The sequence below is a fragment of the Delphinus delphis genome, chromosome 1, assembly GCF_949987515.2.
Source record: "Delphinus delphis chromosome 1, mDelDel1.2, whole genome shotgun sequence".
Taxonomy (NCBI): Eukaryota; Metazoa; Chordata; class Mammalia; order Artiodactyla; family Delphinidae; genus Delphinus; species Delphinus delphis.
In genome coordinates, this window is record NC_082683.1 from 154,240,481 (window position 1) to 154,262,679 (window position 22,199).

At 36.6% G+C, this 22,199-nt stretch overlaps 1 protein-coding gene across 3 annotated transcripts in view; it reads right to left on the reverse strand.

Moving 5' to 3' along the window:
* The window catches only part of RGS7 (regulator of G protein signaling 7), a 603,713-nt gene that overhangs the window by 303,817 nt on the left and 277,697 nt on the right, over positions 1-22,199 (reverse strand). For all 3 annotated transcript variants that reach the window (XM_059996721.1, XM_059996714.1, XM_059996705.1), the window contains one exon: positions 2,934-3,030. In XM_059996721.1, coding sequence (XP_059852704.1) covers positions 2,934-3,030 — 97 coding nt within the window. The remainder of the gene's footprint in view (positions 1-2,933; positions 3,031-22,199) is intronic.

Genomic DNA, 22,199 nt, shown 5'->3' on the forward strand with positions numbered 1-22,199 from the left:
CCTGGAACCCAGTCTGGCCCTGCTGCCCTACTTAAGGCAGTACCTCTTAAACTTTAGAGTTAAAATTGTGATTCAGATTCAGTAGGTCTGGAGTGGGCCCAGATACTGTATTTCTAATAAATTCCCAGGTGATGTTGATATTCTTGGTTCATGGACCATGCTTTGTTCATCAAGCCTTTAGGGAGCATAAATGGGTAACCTGAAAGAGCTAGATCAACAGTATTTGAGACAGTTTTTCCCTTGTGCAATGGTCCATAACAAAATAGACTCCTTTCCCCAACAATCACACTACCTTCCTCTCACACATTACATCACTCATCACAGTTGGTTTCTGATTGAAGTAAGGGCCTAAAGTTAGTAGATCCCTTGTTTCATTAGCGGCTCTGAAGTAGAACATGAAAAAGAGAAAGAAGAAGCAGAAAGAGGCAGGAAAGTAAGCAGTGGGTAGCAAGTCAGGCCACAAAAGAATACAGGGATTAATCGCAAATCACCATAAGAAATAGCAGGATAAGAAAATTACTAAAAAAGACCAAAAACTGCTAGTAAAGTAGATGGAGATTCAGACCATTATAATTTGGGAATATTAATACAAAGAGGTTGGTAAAATACTAGACATAATACTAGACATACAAATTAAATCTACAGCAAAGCATCTAATTGAACCTGTGAGGCAGAGAGCTCCTAAAAGTTTCTAGGAAACACTGAATGATAATTAGAAACTAATTACAGTAATATGAAAATTGTCATTGATATTCTCTTTATTTCACAGCTAACATTGTTGGTTTATGTTAATGAACATTAAAATAATAACAGGCACTTCATGGTTCAATCTCATTCTTACTTTTTAATTAAGACCTTAATATTGTCAATCAAGAGTTCTTCCAATACAATGCTATATTGGAATTGTATTGGAGGTATTATTACTTGAAGAACTCAACCAAAATTTTAGATTTACCATTAGAGCAGGTAACTCTAACTTGAAGCTCAGCTTAAACTGATGGGCAATCCTTTTGCATTCAGCCATTAAATTCCTGAATTAAAACGCCTCTGGATGGGCTATGCACTATTTAATTGACCACAGCTCCCAGTTCAGAAGGGCAACTTAGTGAATTTATTTGCCTGGATTGTGAATGCATTTCAGTTTACAACCCCAGTATTGAAGTATTTTAAAGAGATAAGTTCTCTTTTTCATTGGTTGACAAAATACAAGTAGTTTTCATACTTGTGTTTAGAGGTAAAGTTAACTCTCTGAGTTACTGATGGCAAGGAGCTTAATACTTACTCGAGGATACAGGACATATAAAAAAATAACTATAAGGCAAGGTGGGGCATAATAACTACTAACAGGGAGGCAAAACAATAACAACAAGTCTTTTGAGAGAACAGAGAACAAAACTCAGGATAGTTTTCTCCAAAGAGCTCTCTGAGCTAGCTGCTGAAGAATGGACAGAATTTAATGGTCAGAATGACCTCGAAGTCTGGAAGTAGAATACTGAGGAAGGAAGAGATAAAGTCCCAGATATAGGAAAATATAGGGCATCATCAAGGAAGGACAAGAAACTGGAACAAAGTGGGACTGAAAGGCAGTAACAGGAAAAAGAATACGTTTTATTAGAGCAAAATGTCATGCTACTTCAGCTCTTATCTGCTCTATTGCTTTCTCTCTTTCATCTGAGAGCAATGCAGCTATTAAACATCAACATCTGGGCCTACTTATTTGTGTTCTGGCCCTAATTATTACCATTGTACCAAGGCTGAAGGATTCCTGGTCATTGGTCTTCTTTTGATCCTTGTTCACAAGAAAGCATCACACAACTCTTGTTCATGAATTCCATCAAGCACCCTCCCCTCCACATGCTCAGCACCAGCCTCCTTACTCTCCTTACTGGCTGCGAAGGTTTTGGTCTTTCTGATTCTGTCTCTTCTCTAAGTCATGCCATCCAAGGACAGAGCACACCCGAGTCCCCAGAGCTTGGCCACTCACTGTCTCCTGGAGCCAGAGCACCTATTTCTAACTTATTATTATCCATTTTCTCTAGGGCTTCTCTAGTCACTTTCAACAAAATCTGTGGTGTTTCCCTATTTCTAATAATAATTCCTATATCTCACAATCACCCAATTAAAAAACAAAAACCATTGGTTCATGTCATCTTATATCCTATATACCTAGTTATTCACCAAATCCTCATGCTTCTTCCTCTCTATTCCTCCACTCCCTGGCTATCAGATCCTTAGCATTCAAACTATTCCTACAAGAGCCTTATACCTATCACAGTGACAAGGACCCTTACTGAATATCAATTCACCCCAAGCACTTTCATCATAACATTCTCTGCAAAAATTGTAGGTATCTCCATATTTTCTGTTATATCAGAATTAGATTCTTTGGTTGGCTTTCAAAGACCCTAGACCCTCCTTATTTGACCCAACTCTACTTGTTCCCATCTATCCACCCTGTTCTTAGCAGTTTGGTCACTCCCAGTTTTGCATGCAGAATTGGTTGAGGTAGTAGTCTTGAGGCTGATATAATTCCTCATTTTTCAAACTCAGCTTATCACTGCTCTTCAGGAACCCTTTCTTGCCTCTTCATTGATTTTTGTCACCTTCCTAACTTTTGTATATAATCTACAGCACACTGTTTCATACATCTATATTTTAATATATATATATATTTTCTGTTATTTCACATTTGTTCATTATGTCTTTGCAACTACTTTTGGGTAAGGTCATGATTTTTTCTTTTTTTTGCTGTTTTGATTTGTTTTACTATCAAGTCAAGTATCCAACATGATGTTGAACATGACATAAATTTTTATAAGTAATTATTGAATAATGAGTTAGAGAGAGCGTCAATAGTAAATGACTAGAATAGATTTCACATAGTTATATGAAAAGTGCTGGAGAAAATAGTGTTACATTGAATGCAAACTTACCAGAGAAGACACTAGGTATCTTGGAAAGAAAGCTTTTGACGGTACGAATAGGAATTCCATTTTTTTCATCTTGCATGCGTGCTATGACGTCTTCCATCTAAATAACAATAATAAAATAATTAAAACGTTTTAAAAATTGAACTTTTTGAGAAAAATCAGTCCTCATAAGAATTTTGTATACCTGTTTTCCCTAAGAATAATGCCATATTCTTGTCTTTCTATACTTTGTCACATTAATATTTTCAGTTTGGTTAAAAGATGATTGAGAAAACAGAAAGAAAGGTGGCTATTTCAGAGTTCATTAAGCTTAAGAAGAATTTTGTGCTTGGAATATTGCCTCTCTCCTGGTTTCACATTCTTTGGTTATAAATGATCAGAAAACATTGTGATAACAAGATCCACATTTCATTAATGCTATCTCTACTGAAGTCAGTGCAAAAGAAAATAGAAGACTTAAAAGCATCAATTTGGGGTTTCCCTGGTGGCGCAGTGGTTGAGAGTCCGCCTGCCGATGCAGGGGACACGGGTTCGCGCCCCAGTCCAGGGGGATCCCACATGCCACGGAGCAGCTGGGCCCATGAGCCATGGCTGCTGAGCCTGCACGTCCGGAGCCTGTGCTCCGCAACGGGAGAGGCCACAACAGTGAGAGGCCCACGTACCACAAAAAAAAAAAAAAAAAGCATCAATCTGGATTTTCTCTTCAAACAAGAGAGTTTATATGATTTGGTTTAACATAAATCCACAACCTGACTAGAAATACAGGACCGTCAGCAACTGCTTCTTCTCTTGCCCAGGCATTTACTAAACTGACATATGAAATCTACATGCATGCACACACATGTACAAAAGTAATAAAATGAATGTCACACCATACCTTTTGCTAATTTAGTACCTTCCAATGTATGTATCTTTCTTTCAATCTGATTAGTACATTCTCTTTTGTTTTTGATAAGTTTTCAGTTTTACATGGCTTTGCTTTACCAAGTCTAATGTGGAACTTAGTTCTGAATAACATTCATTCAAATCACAGCTTCAGACTTTTGTATGTGCTTCTAAGCCTGTGGCACATATATACACACAAATATACACAAGTTGTACTGATAGTATGAAACTCAAAATCTATTATTTACTCATCTCACAAGCAGTTACTTATGACTGATTCTAGATCAGACTTACAGAGGGCACTACGGATGTGAATATGAATATAATACACTTGCTGCCTTCAAAAAATTCAGTCAATATTGAAAACAATGGGTGAGTAGTGAAATTTGAGTAAGGTTTGTAGTTTAGTTAATAGTGTAGTATCAATTTCCCATTTTTGAAAATTATGTTATCATTATATAAGATGATGAAATTAGAGGAAGCTGAATAAAGGGCATACAGGGACTTCTCTGTAAGATTGTTGCATCTTTTCTGTAAATCTGAAATTATTTCAAAATAAAAAGTTTAAAAAAATCACAGTCTAAATGTTGTATCAAGTAATCATCAATCAACACGGCTTCAGAACAGTTTTCAATGAAGAGATCTTATTTGCCTGGATAAGTATTTTCAGATTTATTAACATGAGAAACTAAGATGTGGGAAAATGGGTTTCAGATCTTCTCATTATCATTCATGACACTTTGAGCAAGCTAAGCAACTTCTCTAAGGTTTCGTTTCCTCATGTGTAAAATGTATATAATAATATTTATAACAACTATTCCACAACCTTTGTAGGGTTGGGTTGGGTGGGAGGAGTACAGTATTTTATTAAATGATACAGCATATATAAAACACCACACACAGACAATAAATATTGGACTTCAGATGTCTACACACACCACACCCCTGATACTTTGAGCTGCATATTCTCCACTCCTTATGTTCCTTTTCCATGTGGAGGGAGCACCATTAGCCTAATTCTCCTGCCTCTCTCTGTTCCCTAACTCACTCCACTCTGGGGAGCTGCGCTGACTTATCAGGTAAAAGAGTTGGGAATGAGAAATTGGCCTACAGACCCCATCCCTTTCCTGTAGGGAAGCCCATATCCAAATCTGCTGATGTGGAGAGGCCTACCCCATTGGGTGAGTAGTCTGTTAAGGACTGGGTTTTAGGATTAAGTCTCCTGTGTTCACAAACCCTCTTCAATATAATAGCTTTGTCAGCGATCAAGGTGATACTGTGACCTCTAACTGCTTTACTCTTTGGTTGTGATATTCAGTGGGTTCAGAATTCAGCTAGGAAAGGAAGTCTGTTTTTTTTTTTAATCAGACCCCCCCAAAGACCGCAACAATATTCAGTTCTTCACATGTAATAAAATATTTCATCCAATTATAGAAACATGAAAAAATATACACTTTTATGGCTTTTGTTTGTCCTTCATTTACTTGACACAATGCTGAGAAATGAGGAATAAGCTGCTTTGCCTTGCCTAGTATCAGCCTGTAAACCCTTTTATCATCAGCTTAATGGTTTAAACTAGGCCAGCTTAGATGGACATGGAAACCTCTCTGACTCCCACTTTAATCACCTAAGATCCCTGGATGTGACAATCATCACCTCTGGCTGGGTGCTGAATTAAGGTCCATCTCTCAGTTCGCTGGATCCCAAAGTAGCAAGGTTAGGAATCTGGGAATTAAAAGTGACCTCTGTGGTTGTATTTTAAAATCTTCAATGTTCCTGAGCCATAAGTTCCACAGCAGAAAAAAATTTTAAACTCCATGTAAAAATAGGATTTGTGTTCTAGATTGAAAATGTGATCATCAAAATGTATTCAGCTGTTTTTATCTTAATTCAGATATGATTTACACATGAACCTTATCATGACATAGAATAAGCAAACAAACAAAACAAAACAAAAACAAAGACCCAATATAATCTAGTTTTTAAAAGCTAAAATCAGTCACAAAGGCCACATATAAAAAACACATCATTCTAAACTCATTTAAGCATTCACTCAGAGACTATTTTTATAATAAGCAGGTTTTAACATGCTTTATCATCTGCTTTCCGACTATAAGCAATGGAAAATGGATGAGGAGAATGCTAAAAGCAGACAAACAAAAAAGCAAGCTACACAGCAAGATACTAAAAAAGTAACTCTAATAAATATTAAAACTCTTTAGGGCGATTTAATTTAAGGCCAAAAGACTCAGATATCACGAGCATCCCAAAAGAAGATTATCTATCTACCTACCTATCTATCTACATATCTATCTCTAACTATCTATCTATCTATCTATCTATCTATCTATCTATCTATCTATCTATCTTCATAAGGATGATATTGAGTTATACAGGGTCAGAATGTGTTTTCACACTCATGAGCCTGTTTCTGAAGGTGAGGAGATTTTGAGCATGGGATGACATAACAGTAGACTATGGGCAGTAAAACGGGGCATGCCTTTGGTCACGGAGGCTCTCTCTCAGTCTTATTTAATTAACCCTTAAAATAAAAAGTTAGAAGCAGGTGATCTGTAAGATTTCTTCTAGCTACAAAATTACTTAATCTGGAAATAATCATCAGTGTTAGGAACTGGGTAAGTTTTCTTACTTAAGTCAAAGAGTCAAATCTCAGTCAAAAACCGATGAGCTGATTAAATTGACCAGACCTTTTACAAATGCATTTGCTTCCAGCTGTCAACACATTTCAGTTTCAATCCAAACAGCAGAGTGATTATGAACATGCACTTAGGACTGTCAGATCTAAGTTTGGTCCTGGCTGCGCTACCTGCAAGCTGTATGAACAGGTAAGTTACTTTGTTACTCTAAGACTTAGCTTTCTCATTTTTTAATGGAAAAAAAGATAGTAGTATACATATTATCAGGGGTGAAGATTAATGAAACAATACTACTTAAATGTTTATCATAATGCTGCCATGAGACACCATGGAGGCTTGCTAATGCTCAAACATCCATTTATTATTTTTAGAGATTTTAGTTTGGAGCTCTACAAATCACCATTTCACAAGCCAGCCATGAATACTATAGGATGGCAGGCAATATGTAGGAGAACTAGTTACTCAATCAAAAGTCAGTACTGACTGCCTAAAAAGTGTGGCCAAGATGGAGGAGTAGGAAGACGCTGAGCCCACCTCCTCCAATGGGCACACCAAAATTACAACTATTTACAGAGCAGCTATTGATGAGAACAACCTGAAGACTAGCAGAAAAGATCTTCCACAGCTATCGATATAAAGAAGGAATCACAATGAGAATGGTAGGAGAGGCGGAGGTGTAGTATAGTCAAGACCCATACTCTCAGGTAAGCTACCAAAACTCCCAAGGAAGAGAACCTCAAATGAGAGGATACTTAAAATTGCACAGGTTCTCCTCAAGAAGCTAGGGGTCCAAGCCCCATATCAGGCTCCCTGGCCAGGGGTCCTGCACCAGGAAGATGAGCTCCCAGAATTCATATTTCAAGGCCAATGGGGCTTGTTTTCAGGAGAGCCAAAGGGCTGTGGGAAATACAGACCCCACTCTTAAAGGTCACACACAAAATCTCACATGTTCTGAGACTCAGAGCAGAAGCAGTAATTTGAAAGTAGCCTGGGTCAGACCCACTTGCTGATCTTAGAGAGCCTCCCAGAGAGGCAGGAGGAAAGTAGGACTCATCCTGGGGAAATAGACACCAGCGGCAGCTATTTTGGAGAACTTACTCTACCACAAGGACACTGGAGCTGGCAAGTGCCATTTTGGAGTCCTCCCTCTACCTTATTAGCACCAGGACCAGACCCTCCAGCCAGCTGGTCGGCACTAGTCCTGGGACTGCCCCAGGCCCAGCAGGGAACACAGCATCACCCACCAGAAGGCAGGCAGCAGCCATAGGCCCCCATGAACAACCCCTGCAGACACAGGAACTGGTCCCACTCCTGAGGAGGCTCAATACTTGGCCCTGCCCACCAGTGGACTGGGCACTAGCCCCAGGAGCCGACCTTACCCACCAGTGAGACAGCACCAGTCTCTAGACACCCTGGGCCCCAGCCCAGCCCCAAGTGAACACCAGCTCTAAGACACAATAAGCCATGCAGCCAGCAGTCCAGGGATCTGGCCCCAACCCCAGGGGCCAACAGCAACCTCTGACTCCCAGGACCACAAAGTCAGCCACCTTATATCCTGGCCCCACCCAGCAGCAGTTGATAGTCTCTGGGCTATGCAGGGCCTGGCAACCAACTAGCCTGGAGCCAGTCATGCCTACAAGTATGCCCACACTAGTTGGCCCTGCCACAACAGAAGGGCCCATGAAGCCCACATACAAGGCACCTCTACAGCATACAGTTCTGGTGAACAAAGGAGAGTGTGCTGCTGGACCCCATATGACATCTCAAGCATAAGGCCACATTTCCAAGATTGAGAAATGTAACTAACCTTCCTAATACACAGAAATAAAAACTGGGAATCAGGCAAAATGAAATGACAGACAGAAGAATATTTTTGAAACAAAAAAACAACATAAAGCCCAGAAGGAGAGTTAAGCAAAGTGGAGATAAGTAATCTACCCAATAAACAGTTCATGATAATAATCATAAAGATGCTCAGAGAACTTGGGAGAAAAATGGGTAAACACAGTGAGAAGTTTAACAAAGATTTAGAAAATATAAAGAAGAACAAAACAAAGCTAAAGAATACAATAACTAAAGTAAAAAATACACTAGAAGGAATCAAAAGTAGACCAGATGACACAGAGGAATGGGTCAGTGAACTGGAAGAGAGTAGTGCAAATCACCTAAGCTGAAAGGAAAAAAAAAAAAATTAGCACAGCTTAAGAAACCACTGGCAAAAATCAAGCATACTGATATTATCATTATAGGGATCACAGAAGGAGAAAAAAGAGAAAGGAGCAGAGAACATATTTGAAGACATGATAGCTGAAAATTCATTAACCTGGGAAAGAAAACAGAAATCCATTACCAGGAAACACAGAGTCTAAAACAAAACCAACCCAAAGAGGACCATACCAAGACACACAGTAATTAAAAGAGCAAAAATTAAAGAGAGAATATTAAAAACAGCAAGGAAAAAACAACCAGTTACATACAAGGGAACTGCCATAAGACAATCAGCTGATTTTGCAGTGGAAACTCTGCAGGCCAGAAGTGATGACATGATATTTTTAAAGTGATGAAAGGAAAAGACCTATAACAGAAACATCTACCCAGAAAGGCTATCATTCTGATTTTAAGGAGAAATAAAGAGTTTTACAGACAAGCAAAAGCTAAATGAGTTTAGCCCCACTAAACCGACTGGAAAAGAAATGTTAAAGGAATACATCTAAGCAGGAAATAAAAGACTACAACTAAAAGCATGAAAATTATGAAAAGAAAAATCTCATTGGTAAAAGGAAATATTCAATAAAGATGGTAGATCAACCATTATAAAGCCAGCAGGAAGGTGAAAAGGCAAAAGCAGTAAAATCATCTATGTCCACAATAAGTAGTTAAAGGATACATAAAACAAAAATATTGTAAAATAGGATCTCAAAAATCATTAAATGTGTAAAAACTCAAGGTTGGTAAAATGTGTTTGACCTTAAGAGATCATCAACTCAATCACATATATGAACAGATTGCTATAAACAAATGATCTGGTAAAGACAAATCAAAAATCTATAATAGATACACAGGTACAATAAAAGAAAGGATTCCAAACGTAACACTAAACATAGTAATTAAATCAGAAGGGAAGACAGCAAAAGAAGAAAGGGAAAAAAAGACTATAAAAACAACCCAATAACAATTGACAAATGGCAATAAGTACACCTCTAAAAATAATTACTTTAAATGTAAATGAACTAAATACTCCATTCAAAAGACATAGAGTGGCTGAATGGATACAAAACAAGACCCATATACATATGTACATATACACTGCCTATAAGAAACACATCAGATCTAAAGACATAGACAGAGTGAAAGTGGGAGGATGGAAAAAGGTATTCCACGAAAACTGAAAAGTAAAGAAAGTTGGGGTAGCAGTGCTTATATTAGACAAAATAGACTTTAAAACAAACACTGTAACAAGAGACAAAGAAGGACATTGCATAATGATAAAGGCATCAGTCCAAGAAGATATAACAACTGTAAATGTGTATGTTCCCAACATAGGACCTCCTAAATACATAAAGCAAATAGTAACAGACATAAAGGAAGAAATTGACAGTAACACAATAATATTAGGGGACTTTAAACCCCACTTATATCAATGGACAGTTTATCCAGACAGAAAATCAAGAAGGAAACACTGGCCTTAAATGGCACCTTAGACAAAATAGAGTTAATAGATAAATAAAGAAAATTTCATCCAGAGGCAGCATAATGCACAATTTTTCAAGTGTATATGAAACATTCTCCAGGACAGATCACATGCTGGGCCACAGAACAAGTCTCAGTAAGTTTACGAATATTAAAATCATACCAAGCATTTTTTTTTGACCACACCATTATGATACTAGATATCAACTACAAAAAACCAATCAAATAAAAAAGTTAAGACTGCAAAAAAAAAAAGAATACATAGAGGCTAAACAATATGCTACTGAAAAACCAATGAGTCACTTAAGAAATCAAAGGGGAAATTTTAAAAATACCTGGAGACAAAAAAATAAAATAAAAATAAAAACACAATGATCCAAAATCTATGGTTAGGAGAAGTTCTAAGATGGAAATTTATAGTAATAAAAGCCTACCTCAGGAAACAAGAAAAATCTGAAATAAACAACATAACCTTATACCTAAAGGAACTGGAAAAAGAAGAAAACAAAACCCAAAGTTAATAACAGAAAAGAAATAACAAAGTTCAGAGTGGAAATAAATGAAATAGAGACTAAGAAAATAAAAGGTAGAGAAAAGATTGATGAAACTAAGCACTGGTCCTTTGAAAAGAGAAACAAAATCAATAAAACTTTAGCCAGACTCATGAGAAAAAAAAGAGGGACCAAATAAATAAAATCATAAATGAAAAAGAAGTTATTACAACTGACACCACAGGGAAATAAAATGATCATAAGAGAAAACTATGAAAAATTATATGCCAATAAATGGACAACCTAGAAGGAATGGACAAATTCCTAGAAGTGTGCAATCTCACAAGGCTGAGTCTGGAATAAATAGAAAATATAAGCTGACCAAATACTAGTAATGAAATTGAATCAGTAATCTAAAAAATCCCAAAAAACAAAAGTTCAGGACAAGATGGCTTCAAAAGTGAATTCTACCAAACATTTAAACAAGAGTTAACACCTATCCTTCTCCAACTACTCCAAAAAACTGCAGAGGAAGAAATGCTTCAAAAATCATTTTCTGAGACCACCATCACTCTGATAACAAAACCAGAAAAAGATACCACAAAAAAATAAAATTACAGGCCAATATCACTGATAAAACACAGATGCAAAAATCCACAATATATTAAGAAACAGAATTCAATAATACATTAACAACATCATAAATCATGATCAAGTGAAATATATCCCACGGTATCAAGAATGGTACAAAATCTGCAAATTAATCGATGTGATATATCACATTAACAAATTAAAGAATAAAAATTATATGGTTATCTCAACAGATGCAGAAAAAGCTTTTGACAAAATTCAATATTCTTTTATGATAAAAAAAAAACACTCAACAAAGTGGGTATAGAGGGAACAAACCTCAACATAATAAAAACCATATATGACAAACCCACAGCTAACATCATACTCAAGGGTGAAAACATGAACTTCTTTCCTGTAAGATCACAAAGAAGAAAAGAATGCGAACTCTCACCAATTTTATTCACCATAGTATTGGAAGTCCTAGCCACAGCAGTCAGACAAGAAAAAAGAGGAATTCTAATTGGAAAAGAAGTAAAACTGTTATTGTTTTCAGAGAACAGGATACTATATATAGAAAATCCTAAAGATGCCACCAAAAACCAATTAGAACTCATCAATGAATTGAGTAAAATTGCAGAATTTAAAATAAATATATAGAAATCTATTGCATCCCTATAAATTTACAACAAACTATCAGAGAGAGAAATTAAGAAAACTATCCCATTTATAATTGCAGCAGAATAAAAAAATACCTCACAATAAATCTAAGAATGTAAAAGACCTGTAATCGTAAAACTGTAACATGCTGATGAAAGAAAATAAAACACAAACAGATGGAAAGATATACCATGGTCTTAGATTGGAAGAACTAATATTGCTAAAATGACTATACTATCTAATCAATCTACAGCTTCAATGCAACCCCTATCAAAATACATATTGCATTTTTTCCCCAAGATCTTTGTTCTGATGCAGTCTCTGCCTAGAGGTCTGAATGTTTTCATCTGCTTGTTTTTTTTTTTTTTTGTCATCAATTTTATACACATCAGGGTATACATGTCAATCCCAAACTCCCAATTCATCCCACCCCCACCCCCACCCCCACCACTTTCACCCCTTGGTGTCCATAAGTTTGTTCTCTACATCTGTGTCTCAATTTCTGCCCTGCAAACTGGTTCATCTCTACCATTTTTCTAGGTTCCACATATATGTGTTAATACACGATATTTGTTTTTCTCTTTCTGACTTACTTCACTCTGTATGACAGTCTCTAAATCCATCCACTTGTCTCAACAAATGACCCAATTTCGTTCCTAATTATGGCTGAGTAATATTCCATTGTATACATGTACCACATCTTCTTTATCCATTCGTCTGTCGACGAGCATTTAGGTTGCTTCCATGACCTGGCTATTGTAAAAAGTGCTGCAGTGAACACTGGGGTGCATGTGTCTTTTTGAATTATGGTTTTCTCTGGGTATATGCCCAGTAGTGGGATTGCTGGGTCATATGGTAATTCTATTTTTAGTTTTTTAAAGAACCCCCACACGGTTCTCCATAGTGGCTGTATCAATTTACATTCCCACCAACAGTGCAACAGGGTTCCCTTTTCTCAACACCCTCTCCACCATTTGATGTATGTAGATTTTCTGATGATGGCCATTCTAATGGGTGTGAGGTGATATCTCATTGTAGTTTTGATTTGCATTTCTCTAATAATTAGTGATGTTGAGCAGCTTTTCATATGCTTCTTGGCCATTTGTATGTCTTCTTTGGAGAAATGTCTATTTAGGTCTTCTGCCAATTTTTGGATTGGATTGTTTGTTTTTTTAATATTGAGCAGCATGAGCTCTTTATATACTTTGGAGATTAATCCTTTGTCCATTGACTCGTTTGCAAATATTTTCTCCCATTCTGAGGGTTGTCTTTTCATCTTTTTTATGGTTTCCCTTGCTGTGCAAAAGCTTTTAAGTTTCATTAGGTCCCATTTGTTTATTTTGTTTTTTATTTCCATTATTTTAGGAGGTGGATCAAAAAAGATCTTGCTGTGATTTATGTCAAAGAGTGTTCTTCCTATGTTTTCCTCTAAGAGTTTTATAGTGTCTGGTCTTACATTTAGGTATTTAATCCATTTTGAGTTTATTTTTGTGTATGGTGTTAGGGAGTGCTCTAATTTCATTCTTTTACATGTAGCTGTCCAGTTTTCCCAGCACCACTTATTGAAGAGACTGTCTTTTCTCCATTGTATAACCCTACCTACTTTGTCATAGATTAGTTGACCATAGGTGCATGGGTTTATCTCTGGGCTTTCTATCTTGTTTCATTGATGTGTATTTCTATTTTTGTGCCAGTACCATATTGTCTTGATGACTGTAGTTTTGTAGCATAGTCTGAAGTCAGGGATTCTGATTCCTCCAGCTCCGCTTTTTTCCCTCCAGACTGCTTTGGCTATTTTGGGTCTTCTGTGTCTCCACACAAATTTTAAGATTTTTTGTTCTAGTTCCGTAAGAAATGCCATTGGTAATTTGACAGTGATTGCATTGAATCTGTAGATTACTTTGGGTAGTATAGTCATTTTCACAATATTGATTCTTCCAATCCAAGAACATGGTATATATTTCTCCATCTTTCAGTATCATCTTTAATTTCTTTCATCAGGGTCTTATAGTTTTCTGCATACAGATCTTTTGTCTCCCTAGGCAGGTTTATTCCAAGGTATTTTTTTTTTTTTTGCGGTATGCGGGCCTCTCACTGTTGTGGCCTCTCCCATTGCGGAGCACAGGCTCCGTACGCGCAGGCTCAGCGGCCATGGCTCACAGGCCCAGCCCCTCCACGGCATGTGGGATCTTCCTGGACCGGGGCACGAACCCGTGTCCCCTGCATCAGCAGGTGGACTCTCAACCACTGCACCACCAGGGAAGCCCTACTTCAAGGTATTTTATTCTCTTTGTTTCAATGGTAAATGGAAGTGTTTCCTTAATTTCTCTTTCAGAGTTTTCATCACTAGTATATCGGAATGCAAGAGATTTCTGTGCATTAATTTTGTATCCTGCAACTGTACCAAATTCATTGACGAGCTCTAGTAGTTTTCTGGTGGCATCTTTAGGATTCTCTAAGTATAGTATCATGTCATCTGCAAACAATGACAGTTTTACTTCTTTTCCAATTTGTATTCCTTTTATTTCTTTTTCTTCTCTGATTGCCGTGGCTAGGACTTCCAAAACTATGTTGAATAATAGTGGTGACAGTGGATATCCTTGTCTTTTTCCTGATCTTAGAGGAAATGCTTTCAGTTTTTCACCATTGAGAATGATGTTTGCTGTGGGATTGTCGTATATGACCTTTATTATATTGAGGTAGGTTCGCTCTATCCCCACTTTCTGGAGAGCTTTTATCATAAATGGGTGTTGAATTTTTGTCAAAAGCTTTTTCTGCATCTATTGAGATGATCATATGGTTTTTATTCTTCAATTTGTTAATATGGTTTATCACATTGATTGATTTGCATATATTGAAGAATCCTTGCATCCCTGGGATAAATCCCACGTGATCGTGGTGTATGATACTCTTAATGTGTTGTTGAATTCTGTTTGCTAGTATTTTGTTGAGGATTTTTGCATCTATATTCATCAGAGAGTAATTTTCTTTTCTTGTAGTATCTTTGTCTGGTTCTGGTATCAGGGTGATGGTGGCCTCATAGAATGAGTTTGGGAGTGTTCCTTCCTCTGCAATTTTTTGGAAGACTTTGAGATGGATGGATGTTAGCTCTTCTTGAAATGTTTGATAGAATTCATCTGTGAAGTCATCTGGTCCTGGACTTTTCTTTGTTGGAAGATTTTTAATCACAGTTTCAATTTCATTACTTGTGATTGGTCTGTTCACATTTTTTATTTCTTCCTGGTTCAGTCTTGGACAGTTACACCTTTCTAAGAATTTGTCCATTTCTTCCAGGTTGTCTATTTTATTAGCGTAGAGTTGCTTGTAGTAGTCTCTTAGGATGCTTTGTATTTCTGCAATGTCTGTTGTAACTTCTCCTTTTTCATTTCTAATTTTCTTGATTTGAGTCCTCTCCCTCTTTTTCTTGATGAGTCTGGCTAATGGTTTATCAATTTTGTTTATCTTCTCAAAGAACCAGCTTTTAGTATTATTGATCTTTGCTATTGTTTCTTTTGTTTCTATTTCATTTATTTCTGCTCTGATCTTTATGATTTCTTTCCTTCTCCTAACTTTGCGTTTTGTTTGTTCTTCTTTCTCTAGCTCCTTTAGGTGTAAAGTTAGATTGTTTACTTGAGATTTTTCTTGTTTCTTGAGGTAGGCTTGTATAGCTATAAACTTCCCTCTTAGAACTGCTTTTGCTGCATCCCACAGGTTTTGGATTGTTGTGTTTTCATTGTCATTTGTGTATAGGTATTTTTTTGATTTCCTCTTTGATTTCTTCAGTGATCTTTTGGTTATTTAGTAACATATGGTTTAGCCTCCATTTGTTTTTGTTTTTTACATTTATTTCCCTGTAATTCATTTCTAATCTCACAGCATAGTGGTCAGAAAAGATGCTTGATATGATTTCAATTTTCTTAAATTTACTAAGTTTTGATTTGTGACCCAAGATGTGATCTATCCTGGAGAATGTTCCATGCACACTTGAGAAGAAAGTGTAATCTGCTGTTTTTGGATGGAATGTCCTGTAAATTTCAATGAAATCTTACTGGTCTATTGTGTCATTTATAGCTTGTGTTTCCTTATTAATTTTCTGTTTGGATGATCTGTCCATTGGTGTAAGTGAGGTGTTAAAGTCCCCCACTATTATTGTGTTACTGTCGATTTCCTCTTTTAGAGCTGTTAGCTGTTGCCTTATGTATTGAGGTGCTCCTATATTGGGTGCATATATATTTAGAATTGTTATATCTTCTTCTTGGATTGATCCCTTGATCATTATGTAGTGTCCTTCCTTGTCTCTTGTAACATTCTTTAAAATCTATTTTACCTGATATCAGTATTGCTACTCCACCTTTCCTTTGATTTCCGTTTGCATGGAATATATTTTTCCATCCCCTCACTTTCAGTCTGTATGTGTCCCTAGGTCTGAAGTGGGTCTCTTGTAGACAGCATATATATGGGACTTGTTTTTGTATTCATTCAGGAAGTCTGTGTCTTTTGGTTGGAGGATTTAATCCATTCACGTTTAAGGTAATTATCGATATGTATATTCCTATTACCAATTTCTTAATTGTTTTGGGTTTGTTTTTGTAGGTCCTTTTCTTCTCTTGTGTTTCCCACTTAGAGAAGTTCCTTTAGCATTTGTTGTAGAGCTGGTTCGGTGGTGTGAATTCTCTTAGCTTTTGCTTGTCTGTAAAGCTTTTGATTTCTCCATCGAATCTGAATGAGATCCTTGCTGGGTTGAGTAATCTTGGTTGTAGCTTCTTCCCTTTCATCACTTTAAGTATATCATGCCATTCCCTTCTGGCTTGTGGAGTTTCTGCTGAGACATCAGCTGCTAACCTTACGGGAGTTCCCTTGTATGTTACTTGCTGCTTTTCCCTTGCTGCTTTCTATAATTTTTCTCTGTCTTTAATTTTTGCCAATATGATTACTATGTGTCTCAGCGTGTTTCTCCTTGGGTTTATCCTGTATGGGACTCTCTGCGCTTCTTGGACTTGGATGGCTATTTCCTTTCCCATGTTAGGGAAGTTTTCGACTATAATCTCCTCAAATATTTTTTTGAGTCCTTTCTCTCTCTCCTCTCCTTCTGGGACTCCCATAATGCAAATGTTGCATTTAATGTTGTCCCAGAGGTCTCTTAGGCTGTTTTCATTTCTTTTCATTCTTTTTTCTTTATTCTGTTCCACAACAGTGAATTCCACCGTTCTGTCTTCCAGGTCACTTATCTGTTCTTCTGCCTCAGTTATTCTGCTATTGATTCCTTCTAGTGTAATTTTCATTTCAGTTATTGTATTGTTCATCTCTGTTTGTTTGTTCTTTAATTCTTCTAGGTCTTTCTTAGACATTTCTTGCATCTTCTCAATATTTGCCTCCATGCTTTTTCTGAGGTCCTGGATCATCTTCACTGTCATTATTTTGAATTCTTTTTCTGGAACGTTGCCTATCTCCACTTCATTTAGTTGTTTTTCTGGTGTTTTATATTGTTCCTGCATGTGGTACATTGCCCTCTGCCTTTTCATCTTGTGTACCTTTCTGTGAATGTGGTTTTTGTTCCACAGGCTGCAGGACTGTAATTCTTGCTTCTGCTGTCTGCCCTCTGGTGGATAGATTGCATTTTTCACAGAACTAGAAAAAATAATTCTCACATTTGTATGGAAACACAAAAGACCCCCAAAAGCCAAAACAAGTTTTAGAAAGGAGAACAAAGCTGAAGGTAGCACATTTCCTGATTTCAAACTATACTACATAATTACAGGCATCGAAACAGTATGGTGCTGGCACAAAACCAGTCACATAGATCACTAGAACAGAATAGAGAGCATAGAAATGAACCCTAACTTATATGGGCAATTAATCTATGGAAAAGGATGCAAGAATATACAGTGGGGAAAAGGCAGCCTCTTTAACAAATGGTGTTTGGAAAACTGGACAGTTAAATGCAAAAGAATCAAACTGGATTACTCTCTCACATGAAGCACAAAAATAAATTCAAAATGGATTAAAAATTTAAATGAAACGCCTAAAACCATAGTAGTTCTAAAGGAAAACACAGGCAATAAGCTCTTTGCCATCAGTCTTAGTTATATTTTTATTAAATATGTCTTATCTGGCAAGGGAAACAAAAGCAAAAATAAACAAATGGGACTACATCAAAGTAAACACCTTTTGCACAGCAAAGAAATTATTAACAAAACAAAAAGTCCACCTACTTAATGGGAGAATGCATTTGAAATGATATATCTGATAAGGAGTTAATATAAAAAATATAAAAAGAACTCATACATTTCAACATCAAAAAAATAAACAACCCACTTGGGACTTCCTTGGCAGCACAGTGGATAAGAGTCTGCGCTGCCAATGCAGGGGGCCTGGATCCCTGGTCAGGGAACTAGTTCCCACACGCATGCTGCAACTAAAAGTTTGTGTCCCACAACTAAGGAGCCCAAGTGCCACAACTAAGGAGCTGGCAAGCCACAACTAAGGAGCCCTGGAGTCGCAACTAAGGAGCCCATGCGCTGCAACTAAGGAGCTGGAGAGCTGCAACAGAGGAGCCTGTAAACTGCAATTAAAGAGCCTGCCTGCTGCAGCTAAGACCTGGTGCTAATTAATAAAAATAAAATAAACAACCCATTTTAAAAAATGGGTAGAGAACCTGAATAGACATTTTTCCAAAGCAGACATACAGGTGGCATATGAAAAGATGCTCAACATAGTTAATCATCAGAGAAATGCAAATTAAAACAATGATGATAATATCACCTTACACTTTTAGAATGGATATCATCAAAAAGACTACAAATAACAAATGTTGGCCAGGATGTAAAGAAAAGGGAATCCTTGTACACTGTTGGTGGGATTGTAAATGAGGCAGTCACTATGCATAAAAGTCTGGAGGTGCTTCGAAACACTAAAAATAGAGCTACCATATGATCCAGCATATCCACTCCTGGGTGTACATCAAAAAAACACAAAAACACTAATTTAAAAAGATACACACACTGCAATACACATAGCAGCCTTATTTATAAAACGAAGAAATTGAAGCCATCTAAGAGTCCATCAAAAAACGAGTAATTAAAGAAGATGTGAGATACACACACACGCACACACACACCAAAAAAAAAAAAAATCAACACAATGGAATACTACTCAGCCATAAAAAAGAATGAAATTCCGCCATTTGCAACAACATGGATAGACCTGGAAGGTATTATGCTTAGTGAAATGATTCAGACAGACAGGGACAAATAGTGTTATATTATCACTTATATGTGGAATCTACATATTAAAACAAACAAATGAATATAGTAAAACAGAAACAGGCTCACTGGTATAGAAAAAAGACTGTCCGTTACTATTTGGGAGAGGTAGGAAGGAAGAGGCAGGTTGGGGTAGGGGCAAGGAAGTAAAAACTGCTATGTTTAAAATGGATAGTCTACAAGGAAATATAGTCATTATTTTGTGGTGAATTTAAATAGAGTATAATCTATAAAAATTTTGAAGTGCCATGTTGTGCACCTGAAACTAATATGATGTAAATGAACTACACTTCCGTTAAAAAAAGATCTGGATGAATTTATGAATGACAGAGATAAAAATGGCTACAGAGGGAAGATGGAATATAATTCAGGAGACATCAGATTCATTTTGGAGTGCATGTTAAAATATAAATGTTATTTAAGTTATAATTTACTTTCACCACAAAGTTACTTAAAAACTATAAAATGCACTTAAGTCTATCCATCCACATCTCATAAACAGCTGTATTTGTGACCAAGAATGTCATTAATATATTGTACTGAAGTTTAACATTCATGTTTAAATAGAAAAAAAGACAATAAAATCCTGAATTTATTTTACTCCTTCCTTCCTTCCTTCCTCTCAGCCTAATTAAAAATTTCTTATATCATCAAGACTAGATAAGTCATATCTTTGACTAGGGATTAAGGTGGGTAGCAGTACAGAAATCCACCTAATAAAAGTAAACACAGGAAAACTGATGCCATGTTTTATCATTTAATGAAAGATATCATCATGCATTCATTATTTCTACTTTAAGAATTTACACAGATTCTTAAAGAATGTTCTAAAAGTTCTTCTTAAAAGGTTTCATCATTACAAAATTTCCATAACAACGTTTGGCATAATGTGGAAACAAAGTCAGGAACAGTGGAACTGAACAAAGGAGGCAAAAAGTCAGGCAACACTATCCCAATTAATTTGAACATATAAAGATCCAGAGTTAGCAAAGTGTCTAGAGGTAAGAGAGGATGCTATTCAGCCTGGGCCAAGTGCGAAATAACAAAACGGGGCTAAGTTTAATACTCAGCTAGGTGGAATATTAGTTAAATAATCCTGAGCAAGTCACCTATTTTTAAGCCTTTGTGTCCTTATTCATTAAATGGAGATAATGTTACTTACCTCTCATATTCAATGAGATATACATGTAAAACAATGTTTCAAAAACTATTAAGTACTATTATGAATATGGCCCTTAAGTCATACTTCCCAGGGTCTTCTTAAGTGAAGTTGAATCTGATTTCAGAATATTAAGCATTATGTGGTAAAGGAACAAGTAGTTAAGATAACAAGAGCTGGTCCTTTTGATCAATCTCACACTAACTTTCTTTGTTCTTTCTGTCCCCTTAGCCTGGCTAGAGCTAATAAATATAAGGTTAAGTTCTCTGAGTCCCATCACTATCAGGAAGGCTTCAGATACAGAAAACAGTCAAGAGATTTAAGACCAGAAGGGAAGGTGCACTGAGTAAGAAATTTAAGAGACAAGTGTCCTTGCAGTATTGATCAAGGTAGAAAAACTTTCTGAGTTAGGGAGATAAGAAAAGATCTGTGTTCACCCTGTGTTGCACTGTTTCCCAACCTGAAAGCACCAGGCAGCTCTTTGCCCATCTGTATGCTTGAAGACCTAGAATCTGAACATTCTTGCCAGGGTCCAGGAGTCAGAGGTGTGAGATCCCTTCCAAGGACTAGAAAAAGAGGTTTGTCCAGTGGTTTCATTGATGTATAGGTTCCCCTAGGTTGGACTATTCTTTCATAAAAATGCAAAGGACAATGCCAAATGAAGTAATACCCTGCCCAGCCTCCTTTCCCATAAGGGATTCCATTAGAGAATTAAGCCCTTCAGAATATGATGTTAGTGATTATCTTCTCAATTCTCTCGAAGTTGGTAGTGGACTAGTGGTATTCTGAAGTTAATTTATCACATAAAATGGAACCCTCAGTCAATTAGGGTTTAATATTCTCAGAAAATCCTGGTTGAGAGTGCTGGTCCAGACAGGACCTAATTGTCAGTGCATGGAGTGTTACTTTTGGGCCACAAGCCCAAGCAATAGCTGTATTCTGCTTCCACTGAGAGGAAACATGAGGGCTTTGGATTAAGTGTGGGCAGAAGGGCTAAAAACTCCTATTTTAATGATGTGGTATCGATATATATTACTTAAGTAATTTACTTTATGACAACTTCTTTTGTAAAATGGATGCTCAGAGATATCTCTGGAGTGATTTCAATATTGTTTTAACAAGTGTAATCAAAATAATGACTTGTGGTCATCACCACCGTATATATGATTACTGCTTAGCCTAGGTTAATCCAGCCTGCTTAGTGTAAGAATTAATACCCTGTCTGTGGCTCCCATTTAAAACAATTTTTTAAAGGATTATAACCTGAAGACAAGGCAAAAGCACTTTAAAAGGACAAAAGTATAATCATGCCAATGATGAAGGTTTACCTACTTCAGATACACACACTAAAAATAAAGATACGATGATTTGGCTATCTGCCTTATGCTTCATGTTTTTCAGAGTTATAAATTGGTTTTTGCTGCTGCTGATTCTGACCTTTTTCTCTATGGGAAGTTCCTTGGTTTCCTTATTTCACGGCTTGATTTTTAAATTTCAATTTCTTAGAATTCTTTTGAGATCAATGAGTAAATTGTAGAAGGCAAAAGGGAAAAAAGAAACTCCTCCTTTAACTCTACCTTTCCTGGTGCTGACAATTCAAGGCACTACAAAGCTAATATCTATTTTATTTTTTCAAAAGCATTTGAACAGCCATATTGATCTTTCCAACCTACTGAACAGTTAGCTCTAAATAAGGAAAAATTCATTGTGACTTTTCTGATTCACCCTTTACATGCAGAAGGCTGGAGATGGGGATTTGGCAAAAATCACCTCCCTCTTATTGATCTGCCTACAAAAAAGTTCTCTGCACCAAGTTTAGTGCAACTATTCACTCATTCTCTAAGTGAAAAGAGAAATTAGGATGCATAATGATTGAGTTTATACAAAATCCCTAA